Source organism: Pundamilia nyererei, unplaced genomic scaffold (assembly GCF_000239375.1).
Source record: "Pundamilia nyererei isolate P.nyererei 1_Seehausen unplaced genomic scaffold, PunNye1.0 scaffold00451, whole genome shotgun sequence".
Taxonomy (NCBI): Eukaryota; Metazoa; Chordata; class Actinopteri; order Cichliformes; family Cichlidae; genus Pundamilia; species Pundamilia nyererei.
The window spans coordinates 168,862-180,895 of NW_005187852.1; the positions used below are offsets into that span (position 1 = coordinate 168,862).

A 12,034-nucleotide genomic window follows, 5' to 3' on the forward strand; every position below is an offset into this window, starting at 1 on the left:
CCACTGTGATGGTTTATCTTTAAAATGTAATGTAGCACGAAGGTCAAAATAAGATGGTATCATGAGAAAGGGGTGTAGTTGAGACTATTTTCTCAGAACAGGATTACTGTTATCCACTTTAGCTTATTACAACTGCAATACTGCAGTGAACTGAAGTATTTAAGCACAAAATTCCTCTTCTTTCATTTTCCATTTGTCTCGACCTACCAGATAATTCAACACTGATTACTGTAATTAGTTTTTAAGCCAAACCTGATTATCTACAATACTTGCGCAGTGGTTTAGAGGTTTTAAAGGTTTAGATGAGTTGTGCATGCCAATTACATGTGCTGTTTGCTCTGAGCAGTTGGCATCATTGTGGGCTAACTTTCAGGGTGGACGCATGGAAGTGTAATGTTGCTTTAGCTCCAGTTATACCACTTAATTAAAGTTTCTAAGACCAGGGGATAAAAGGCTGTAAACCATATATACAGCTGTAAAAACCTATTCTGAAACTTTTACCTCATGTTTTAGTCTTTCTTGTAGAGATTCATAGTAGTTTGCATTTAAATAACAAATAGGAAGTTGCTCACTTCCTGGACAACAGCTGAGGAAACTCCACAAATTTATGGCATCGTCCGCTAACCAGTAATAGGGTATTTACTGGTGGGGTAAGCACCTGGGTGAAAACAGAGAACAGTTTGTGTGTAATGGCAGCCATCACCAAACCCAGAGGAGTCAATTGTAGAGCGGAGGTGTAGGAATCTGTCTTATGGAGTATGAAAACCATACAGTGTGTTGAAAACTAACAATCCAGCTCCACCAGGAAATATTAGAAAGTTTGATGCAGCGAGCTTCACTGCAAACCAGAATCAGTAAACAAAGGAGCTTGCAAAGAATGACCTGGATGACTGAGAACCTTCACAGACAGAATCAGTAAACTTTGGCTACCATTTAATTAACTTACATTCAATGATAGTTTGGCTGTAATATTTTATACCTAAAGTATGAATAGCGAAAGAAGCTGTTTTATGTTTATATCACAAGGGAAACTGATAAAATATCTGAAAACACTTTGTTTCTTTACCCAAAATAAAAATGTAAGTTTGCAAAGAAACTTGTTTCAGGTATAAAAACCAAAAGAATCAAGGATGCACTGAAATCAAAGAAAGAAAAGCAAGTCTGTAAAATGAAGTGGCATGAAATAGAAAAATAGAAAACAGTTTCAGTTGTGTTTATTGAAGTGAAGTGATATTATATGATATGCCCATACATGTGCATCAAATGCTAATACACAGGTCTTATCATCAGAGCATTAGGATTTAGTTAATCAAGCTACTGTTGCTTTTTCAAGCATTAGGAAACCATCGCTAGATGATGTGAGCTACAGTCATATAGGCTTACACACTGGTGCATGTTCTATATTAGTGACTGATTGTTAGAGCTTGCTAACAATAAGAATGGTCACAAAGAGGGATACAGTACTGCACCAAAGGCTTCCTGCATATACTTTGGTCGCTAGCTACAGTCGCCCATAGTTTGCATGCAAGTTGCCAACCTGTTTCCAAACACTTGCCAACTTCTTGCTAAGCAGCAGTAAAACTAACAGAAGGAGAGTGGAAACCGAAAGCAATGTACAACCTTTGAACCAAGTTGGTTACAGCGGTAAGGTACTACTTTTACACTGAAGGCATCGGCTGTTTCTGCAGCAATGTTTCATGTTACAGTACCACTCGGTGAGTAGTTGGCAAGTGTTTGCAGGCAGCCGAGTTTTCCATGCAAATTTTGGGAAATTGCAGCAGCCTGGCAGCAATCAGTACAATCAAAAGGAGGTTGTTTGTAGAACACCATCTATCTGTATTTGTGAAGTGTATCTCTTTGCAACCAGTTATACGTAGTGACAGCCAGCAATCAACCAATTAGGAAATACACATCTTTTCCAAGTGATCGGAGGTTGTTGGGGCTCACTGACCAGCCTCTCGGCTGTGCTGTTTTCACTTGTGAACTAAAAATCTTCAGGGTTTTGGAAAGTAGAGCAAATTGACAAAACAGTAAATTATTTCAGCCAGACAGTTAATGAAGGAGAAGCTAAAGAAATATCTCACAATTTTTAAGCTTTGTTGCTTTATTTATGTCAGCAAAAAAAAGAAATGTATCATGAGCTTATATGCTGTTTATATTGATATGAAATTAAACTCTTGAATGTTTGGTCCGATATCACCCAAAGAAAAAAATCTGGAAGCCGCGCAGAGGCTTGGAGCTACTCGGGATGAGTTGTGGAGCAGCTGAAAATGTTTGGATGTTTTTCAGCAGTTAATTCAAAGTGTTAAAAGTTTTCAAGTGCTTGTCCAGGTCAGCTGGGTCATTTTTTTATGTTTATGGAGTGACAACTTTCACAGCCATACATACATAAATACCAGGCCACTGAACTGTTTTCTGGGAAAAGAAACCATGTGATTAGTCTTAAATTTGCTTAAAAAAATCGAGGCTTTACTTTCACTTTCTGTCTGTGGTTGGTTTATCCTCAGTCATCTGGAGCAGGACAAACATGCCTGGGATAAACGAGGTGTTTAGGTTTGCAGTCGGACCATTAGTGAATAGACCTAACCCAAACATTCCCATCTAAGGAGGATTTCCTTCTTTCTCTTTTGTCTGTAATTTTAAATGGACGGAGTGTGGGAGCTGAAGACTTGCACCTTGTTTCACCTTTAACGGCATCAAGAGTCCCGTCCTTTCAGCCCGTATTTTCACTCTGCCTTTTTGGCAAAGGCGTTTGAGGTTCTGCCGATTCATTTGGCTCCAACCATAATTGGGTTATCAGACTGGTTTGCTGATTAAACTTGCACCCAAAGACCTATCATTTGCCCACCCCTTGCCTCATCTTCAGCCCATCATCAAACCCAAGTGAGCATGCGGTGTGACAGCTAAAATCTTCCCCATAGCACAACCGGCTCACAGAACAATGTGTGCGGATAAACCCTCCAAGGGCCCGAGGGCGTGTGTTCGCGTTTGCATGCGTGTGTGTTCATAAACAGCACACATACACACACACTGGTTATCACACGAATGTTGGCTAGAATCTGTCTGTCCAAGCACTCTCCTCTATCAGGAAGTGAGGTAGGCTCGATGGGAGCAGCAAGTCCAGAGAGCTTAGTGGGCCAGAATAGGGTCCATTGTGCCCATTATGCTGGTAGGGATTTGGGCCTACAAACTGACTAGTCTGCTGGAAGGTGATGAGGATGGAAGGTCTGGAAGAGCCGGGCGGAGACCCGACGGGATGGCATGAAAACAAACAGGGATGCCAACTGGCGAATGAGACGGTGTCGGGACTCAGGGAGATGCTGGCAGGGGGAAAGATCAACGATAAAATTTGTCTCCATGTCTACAAAAAGCAGAGCTAGACATATACTGAATTAAAAGCCATTTAACTACTTAATTCAATCTTACCTATATAGCTCCAAATCACAACAACAGTCCTCGATTTATTTTGTGAGGTAAAACAGAGAAGACCCCAACAATCAGACAGCAAAGTCAGGCAAGAAGAGAGCCAGAGATTAAAGATAACTAATAATTAAATGCAGAGTGCTGTTTAAACACTTAGAGAGTGAAATAAGGCGAAGAAAGAAGAAACACTCAGTGCATGGATGGCTTGTTAATTTACTTCCATTGCTCTAGCTGATTCATCTCCAGATTTGAGCTCTGTATCCAGATGCATCAAGAAGCTGTTTTTGAAGATAAATAAAACTGTGACCTAGTGAGGTCTGTTCTCCTTCATTGAACCCACTGTACAGTCTAGCACCAAAGTCCTCGTAGAAGCAAGACCGGACAGTTGTTTGAACAGTCATTGATTGGGAGAGTAGATTTCTTCCATATTGGTTTTTCCCCCTCATTGGTTCTTTTTTGAATCCAGAATTGAATTTCCCGCTCCTCACATACAAGGTCACATACTTGATCACAAGAGCACTTTGGTCTCAGACTGGAGGCTTATTTGTGGCTCCTAGGATATTTAAAAGTAGAATGGGAGACAGAGCCTTCAACTTTCAGGCCCCTCTTTTATGGAACCAGCTCCCAGTTTGGATTCAGGAGACGGACACCCACTCTACTTTTAAATTAGAGTGTCTATTTTCCTGTCTTCGTCCCCTCACCCCTAACCAGTGACAGCAGATGGATGCCCCTCCCTGAGCCTGGGTCTGCCAGAGGTTTCTTCCTGCTGAAAGGAAGTTTTTCCTTCCAACCGTCACCAACTGCTGGCTCATAGGGTTTTCTAATTGTTGTGGTTTTCCCTCTATTACTGTAGGATTTTTACTTTACAATATAAATAAAGTTGAGTTGAAAAGACTCGTTCTAATCCCCCTGGTCAATTTTAGAGCAGCTTTAAATTTATGGCAAATTAAGCCGCCTGGATGTAATTTAAAACTACATGTAACTGTTTTTATGGGGGTTTCACCCACCTTCTTGTTTCATCCCTTCTCCTCCCCCTCCTCTCTCAGTTTTTTAAAACCATACCATGTTAGGGAATACACAGATGCCTTAAACCCTCAGAACCTCCCTCAAAGAGTCAGGGACAATAAACAGCTCAGACTTTCAGAGATTTTGGTTTTGAAGCCATTTTTAGCATTTGTTGGTTATTTTACAAGCTTGTAAACATCTTTTTTTGGTTGAGGCAGAAAAAACACTGTTCACTAACTGACACCAGATCGTCTTTTCACCTTAACCAACTCTTCACCTCTCACCTTTTATGTAAGGCCAGACAGACGCTTTGAAAGTGACCCATGACCTGAAAATAGAAACTAAAAAGACGGTGGAGCCTTTGGACAAGGTGACCCCATGACCTGCTGAGTTTTATATAAACAAAGAGATACTTAACCCAGTGGTTGGAGGTCTGCTAAGACATTTATAGGTGTATGTTGCTTAAACTGTGATGACAGCTGGGAGGAAGACAGGTCAGAGATTAAGCAGTAGGAAGTTGGTGGAAGGTGAAGAGGAAAGGAGAACCAAAAAGAAAGAGGGAGAAGAAATGATGTATAGCAGTTGTTTCAATAAGGAGTGATGGAGGAATGAGGGATGAAAGGAAAGGCGTGAAAGAAAGCAGCTTCCTATGGAATCCCTGCATATTTTCCCTGGGTGAAACCAGGTGTGAGTGTGAACTATGGGCCAGACAACTTAGGCAGGCTGTCATTAAGCACTACCTGCCTGCCCTGAGGCTGGAAAAAGAGCTGAGCGCTCAGGTAAGACAGTGTGACAAAGACCAGTCTGGCATCACTGTCACTTTACAAAGACAAACACATTTACAGTGTTTAAGTGAAAACCCTGTAAATTTGTTTTTACCTGTAAACTTACAGCAAAGTTCTGCTAGCAGGTGTTTCACTGCCACACATTAAAAACGCACTGATATTAATGTGAGTTATTTAATTACTGTCATTAAAGTTGAAAAAGTTGCCATTAAACACGAGAAGGCAAGTACACCCACCTTGAATTCCAAGGTTTCACACATAATAAAATAACATCTGGTCCAAAATTGAGTAAATACAACCTGAAGTGAAGAACAGCCCACAATGTGTTACACTGTGTTCTTGTTTATGTAGCAAAAATTAGGCCAAACTGCAGAAGCAGTGTGAAAAACGTTGTATACCCTATGATTCAGTAGCTTAGCTCGTTTAGCAGCAATAATTTGGATCACTTGTTTCCTTCATGATGTTATGAGTGGCTCACATTGTTGTTGTGGAATTTTGGCCCACTCCTCTTTACAACGTTGCTTCAGTCCATTGAGGTTTGCAAGCGTTTGTTTATGCACAGCTCTCTTAAGGTCCCACACCAGCATTTCAGCAAAGTTCATATCTGGACTTTGACTGGACCATTGCAATATGTTGACTCTTTTCTTTTTAAGTCATTCTGCTGAAGGCTGGTTGTTTGTTCACATGCATTTTTGCCTTATAGCCATTCCCACATTAATGGGCAGCAACAATTATTCGTCTAAGATTATTACTGATGTCTATCCTCCACACATATGCAAACTCCACACAGAAAGACCCCGGCCTGATGTTGGAATTGAACTCAGGACCTTCTTGCTGTGCGGCAACAGTGCTAACCACCGTGCCGCAGTTTATATTCTCAAGGAAATTTAAATCTATTATTTATTCATAATGAGTTTACGAGCCCATTTCTTTGCACGTCGCTGCATTCTTTTACATGCATTCTTTGCACGTAGAAACTGCACTCTTATTTCAGTTTATGATATAAGACAAGCTTACTATGGATTTTGTTTTCGTACTGGATTTATGTTTTTGTTGGGGGTTTTTCCTGCGGCATTTACATAATAACAAGGGCTTAAAATGGCCTCTGTTAGCTTTTTTAGCTGTGAAGTTAAACCTTCACAAACATCTGTCCCACTCTCTGCCCACTCCTCCCTCGGTTCATCTCCCCTCTCTTTATCCAGTCAAACTGCTTAAAATGTGAGCTAATGGGAGGCTGACAGTACTTCTGGGTGCTGTGTGAGTGTGTGTGTGTGCGTTTGCCTGAAGTAGAGCCACCTGTTAGTGTTTGTTGTGTTTATGCTGCCCTCCTGTGGTCACGACTGAGCGGTGCACCTGTGAGCTGTGTGAGTCATTTAGACAACATGAATTTTTGGCTCTTTCAAGACTAAAATGTATTTTTCATTAATTTTACTGTAATGTATTTGTATTCTCTAACTGAATGTGAACCTACAGTAGCTGTGCCACTAGGACCACATTGTGTTATTACATGGACTACACGTGAGCCACACTCACATGTTAACTCTCCCCGTGGGTGTGCAGTCTATGTTTTTCTGCTTGCAGTTTGGTGAACAGTGATCATGTCTTCTCTTTGCTCTCAGGGTCGTCCAGGAACTCTCGGTGAAGTTGGACCGTCTGGACAGGACGGGCCACGTGGGGTCCTTGGGCCTTCTGGGCCAAAAGGAGAGAAGGGCCACCTTGGGCTGAAAGGACCGTCGGGTCCAAAGGGAGACAAAGTAGGTGCTTCAGATCTTTACGTTGGTTGTAATTTGTTTTTCCCATTAAATGTGATTCGTTCACTCAGTGGCCACCTTGTTAACCCATTAAAACCAATGGGAGTGCTGGTTTTAGGTCAAACTTTTAGATCAAAGGAAACATTAGCACAAAAAATATCAGCAGTTCCTGAAAGCATCATTTCTGTTCTTTTCCTGTGATGTCATTATGGTAATCCCTGGTAGGGCTGCACATCCAAATCTCAACGAATATCACAGAAAGCAGAAAAAAACAAATAATAAAAAAAACAAAGTAAAATGAACCCACATTCAAATGTTTGCTTTCTGTAGAGCTGCTTCTCACTCGCTCACTTTCTCTTCTCTCAACCAACCTTCTTCTCGGATTACCGTAATGACCCTAATATCCCTGACACGTGCAGAGTCGCTGCTTTCAAGAACCGTTGGAATTCTTTTAATTTAGCAGAACATTCAGCAGTTACTGGAGTTACAGGTGTTTTTAAAAACATTAGCAAGACACCTGTCTGATGCCAGCAACGGGTCTGGCTATAGAGGGTAAAATACATCTACTACAAAATATCTAAGTTAATGCAAACATTTAATGAGCTAATCACAACTCCACGTGGCATGTAGACACGTTCAAACTGGGCTTCAGAATATGTAAGAAATGTGATCCCAGTGACCACAAAAGCATCTCTGGAGTTTACAGAATAATCTGAGAACAAAATCTCTGAGCAGTGTTTTCGACACCTTATTGAATCTGTGCCATGAAGAATTAAAGCTGTTCTGAAGGCAAAATATGGTCCAGTCCAGTATCAGCAAGGCGTACCTAATGAAAAGATCCATGATGTATGCACATACTGTGTATAACTAATTAGCAAATACATTTTTTTAATAATATCGCAGTTTGCTAAATATAATGCTTCATGCAAACATTGTACATTCAGATTTTCTACACCAAGCACGCAGTTGCATGTTTTGCCCACAAGGTGTCTCCATTTAAAGTTATTGTATATTTAAAGTATTTATTATCTTTGCAGGGACCAATGGGAGTGCCTGGGTTCCAAGGAAGTGATGGTGTGCCTGTAAGTAAACAGATGCAAACGGTATCCATTAATGTCCTTAATGAGGTTTCTTGTCATTAAAGATAACATCAAGTTTTTTTCAGATTTTTTTCTCTTCCTCGTCCTTCACATTAAAAATTCCAGATCATATTGTGTAAAAAGTGCAGGAATATAGAAAAAAATGATCATGGAAATGTAAATATTCTAATGAGAGGTCAAATAATAAATTGTCATCATGTCCTTATTATCCTTCGCTGTGCAGGGTCACCCTGGTCAGCCGGGCAGCAGAGGACCACCGGGACTGGACGGCTGTAACGGGACCAGAGGAGATCCTGGAGATCCCGGCTTTGGGAGGGGATACCCTGGCACCAGTGGATTTCCTGTACGGAAAGACATCCTGTTTCATTCACCTCACATATTTTAATCTCACGTATAGCAATACTTACATTTACAGAATATTACATTTACATACAGAGACAGAGATACTGATGTTGTGTTTGCCTCCAACAGGGGCTGAGTGGGCCCAAGGGTCAGAAAGGAGAGCCTGTATTCATCTCGGAGAATGCTGTAAGCTCCCACTCATGCACACTGATGCTGCTCACAGGCTGATCTCTTTACCAAGGCAGTTCAGCTGTTTGCAGTATCAAAATATTGCAAAAACTTTACTTTTCCACTTCCATTACTCTCATTTTTTTTATTAGGTTGGACAAATCTTTTAGTTCCTGCATCTTTTCCTCCTTAATCCCCCATCCCATCATCCTTACACATACAATCACAATCTCCATATAGGGAAGCTATGGATTAGAAAGAAAAGGAAGTCCTCTCTAGCAGTAAAACCACTTAATATTTGAGTTTTGATTGGTTATCTAAATAAACTTTATTTCAGTAGTCAGTAGGACAACTGAAGGTGTGGAAAAGTGAAGCAAAGGTTACTAATATTTTCACAAAGATAATTCTCCCGCAATTGATAGTTCAGATTTCCTCCAGCGGTCATTGATGAGTGGTTGTTGATCAAAGCGATCCAAATGTCGAGTCACAGGCAGGCAGATGTAAACAAAGCGTGTCAGAGTTCATGAAATAAGGAGGTAAATTAAACCTGTGCTACTTTATAAAGAGGCTAGGAACACAGAGTGATGACGACAGAGCCTGAGGAAATGACAACACTATTTGTACATAAAAGGGTAATCAGGGTAACGAGACACAGATGTGTGGCTAGTAAATGTTGTTGTGTGTGTTTTCTTTGCATTTTCTAAGCATCTCAATTTGTCAATAAACTCTAACACAAACTGAAACTAACAACCACAAGTTCAGCAACATCTTTAATGAGGAAAAAGTCCAACAACCTAAAAAAAACAAACATAAACCTGCACCGAAAGAGTTTTTAATTTAGGTGATATTTGTTGATCTCTTTGACACATTGAACTGCAAATTACCCAGCATATGAAGGTTACTGTGGCACAACTTTATTGACATTTGCAGCATGAACACATGACATGAGTGAACAGACAGAACGTTTGCGTGCAGCAGGACGACGTTGCTCGATGGCATCAGCTGGATCGACTGCCAGCCTGATACAGTTTATTGAAAGCTGCTAACAGATTTAAGTTCTGATTTACCGAAGCTGCTGGAGTGGCATTTGGCCCACTTTGACTCCTGCTGATAACCATGAATAAAAATCCCAATGTTTGCCGCAAATGAAGACGACCGTGTTCTGCCATGTGTGCAGAGGTGTTGGTGCATCTTATTTATTGTTTGCTCTTCTCTTTATTGCCCTCATCTAGGCCATACAGGGTCCCTCGGGTGACCCAGGACCCCCTGGCCCACCTGTAAGAGTTTCTTTCACTATTTCACCCAACAGCATAAATATTTAATTCAAAGTAGTACGACTGAGCTCTGTGAAATATGCACTGGAAGTTAGCAATGTGTGGTCTAAACACAGTGAAAACAGCACCGCTGTGTAACGTGGGTTTGTTTTCATTTGTTTTATGTCTGCAGGGTTTACAAGGTCTTTATGGTCCAGTCGGTTTTCCTGGTCCCGAAGGACCTGAAGGATACCCAGTATGTAAACTCATTTATCTGTTTCCTCTTCCTCAGACCGATCCCTGCATCTACACCTTCACATTTCTTTTCTTTTGTTTAATTAATTTCTAATTTGCAGTATGCTGAATGCAGGGATTATGAAGGAAAAACTCTTCTACTGCCTTGTGTGACGATTGCTTTAATATTGCTTTATTAAATATCGTACATTCATAAAAGTTCTATGCAAGAAGGCATTTAGATTTTATGTAACAGCGTGTTTAAAACTTAGAGATATTAGTTGCACTTTTTTTTAGCTTAAAAGAGGTATAACCTGCAAACCCTGTGATAAGTTAGTTCCAGTCACATTAAAGCCAGAATGTAGGTTTATTTATCTTTAACTTATGAAGCTTAGTCTGACTCTTTGTCCTGTTTATAGGGCCCACCAGGTCCTCCCGGTCCCCCAGGGCCAATGGTAAGTATAATGGTACACTGAAGGGACATATCATTTCTTTGAATTTAGACAAATGGCTGCCTTTTGGTAGCCTCTCTTATTCTCTCATTGTTGTCCAGAAGTACATATGAACCTTTTTTGCTTTTAGGGGAGCCGTAGTGACGCATCTCAAGGAGAGAAAGGAGACAAGGTACGCTGTAAACCACAGAGCTCACAACAGATTCATCAATTTAAGTCACACGTACACAAGCAGCACTGCTGATGCTGCTCGTGGCAGTGATTCATTCATCGCACACGCGTAAAAAAGACCGCAAACAGGAACCATGGTTGTGCTCCCTTTATGCTACAAATATGGAAGCAAAGTGTTCTGCGTCTAAAGTTTGCCACAGTCAGTGTAACTATCTATGTGTTAATTTTTTATGGTTTTATCTGCAAAAGCATGTTTTATAAGTTAGATTCCTACTCAGAGTAAAACAGAAGCGTGAGCAGATTGGACAGAGTTAGAAATGAGTGCATCAGAGGAACAGCTCAGGCTGAGCAGCTCGAAGACGGTTAAAGAGAGGCAAGGCTGAGATGGTTTGGATATGTGCAGAGGAGGGAAGAACAGTGAAGATGGAGCTGCCAGTCAGGAGGACAAGAGGAAGACTTCAGGGAAGATGTGTGGCTCTACTGAAGGTGGGCATGCAGATGTTTGGTGTGACAGAGGAGGATGGAGGGATAAAGGGAACATTTGAAAAGAAAAAAAAGATTAACAGCACAGTATAAAGAAGGGTGGGCTTTAAGGTATGAAAGCCTTGTGATTGACAAGTCAGCAAAACGTCCACTGCTCGCTAAACACATTTGACTGCAGAAAAATAAGCCTGTGACTCATCTTTTCTTTACAGTCTGTGTTTAAGATTAGGATGTAGTCTCATGTCACAGAAAGGAGAAACAGGAAATCAGCAGTGAGGGCATGCAGGGGCACACAGGAAATAGCTTTGTCTCCTTTTAGAATTTATACCAAGTTACATTTATTTGTTGATGGAAGAATCACTATAAGATGTATATAAATGTCTGCCCCCAGTTTCTTTCCAAAGAAAGAAAAAATCTTTCTATTTGTTGGAGCAAAAACTTGTTTTTAACCTCACGGGGACCCAAATGCTAATAATAAAGTGCTATTAAAGCAGAGCTCAGATTTAAGTCATTATGTTGGTGAAAAACGTTCTTTAACCACCGTTTCACGTTGTTTTGTAGTAAAATGTTATGGATTCTATATTGTAAAGCAGCCATTCCCAAAGGGAAAAGTGCTGTGGCCCCCTTAAAGCCAGAAAATTCTGCTTTAATTCACTTTGTTCATAAGTGATAATTTCATATTCATGATAGAATTAGGAACTGTACACAGTGTTACTGTGGCATGCCTGCAGTACCTGCAAAGTCCACCAGGGGGCCCCAACTGACACTTTGGCAATCACTGCTCTGCAACCACTAATGACAACAGCAGGCTTTAAGTGCTCCAGCTGTGTGTGTGTGTGTGTGTGTGTGTGTGTGTGTGTGTGTGTG

At 40.9% G+C, this 12,034-nt stretch overlaps 1 protein-coding gene across 1 annotated transcript in view; it reads left to right on the forward strand.

Moving 5' to 3' along the window:
- Positions 1-12,034, forward strand: part of col4a6 (collagen, type IV, alpha 6) — a 137,658-nt gene that overhangs the window by 96,214 nt on the left and 29,410 nt on the right. The window contains exons 5-12 of the mRNA XM_013916070.1: positions 6,833-6,967; positions 8,002-8,046; positions 8,288-8,407; positions 8,536-8,592; positions 9,807-9,851; positions 10,021-10,083; positions 10,481-10,516; positions 10,644-10,685. Of these exons, the coding sequence (XP_013771524.1) occupies positions 6,833-6,967; positions 8,002-8,046; positions 8,288-8,407; positions 8,536-8,592; positions 9,807-9,851; positions 10,021-10,083; positions 10,481-10,516; positions 10,644-10,685 (543 nt within the window). The remainder of the gene's footprint in view (positions 1-6,832; positions 6,968-8,001; positions 8,047-8,287; positions 8,408-8,535; positions 8,593-9,806; positions 9,852-10,020; positions 10,084-10,480; positions 10,517-10,643; positions 10,686-12,034) is intronic.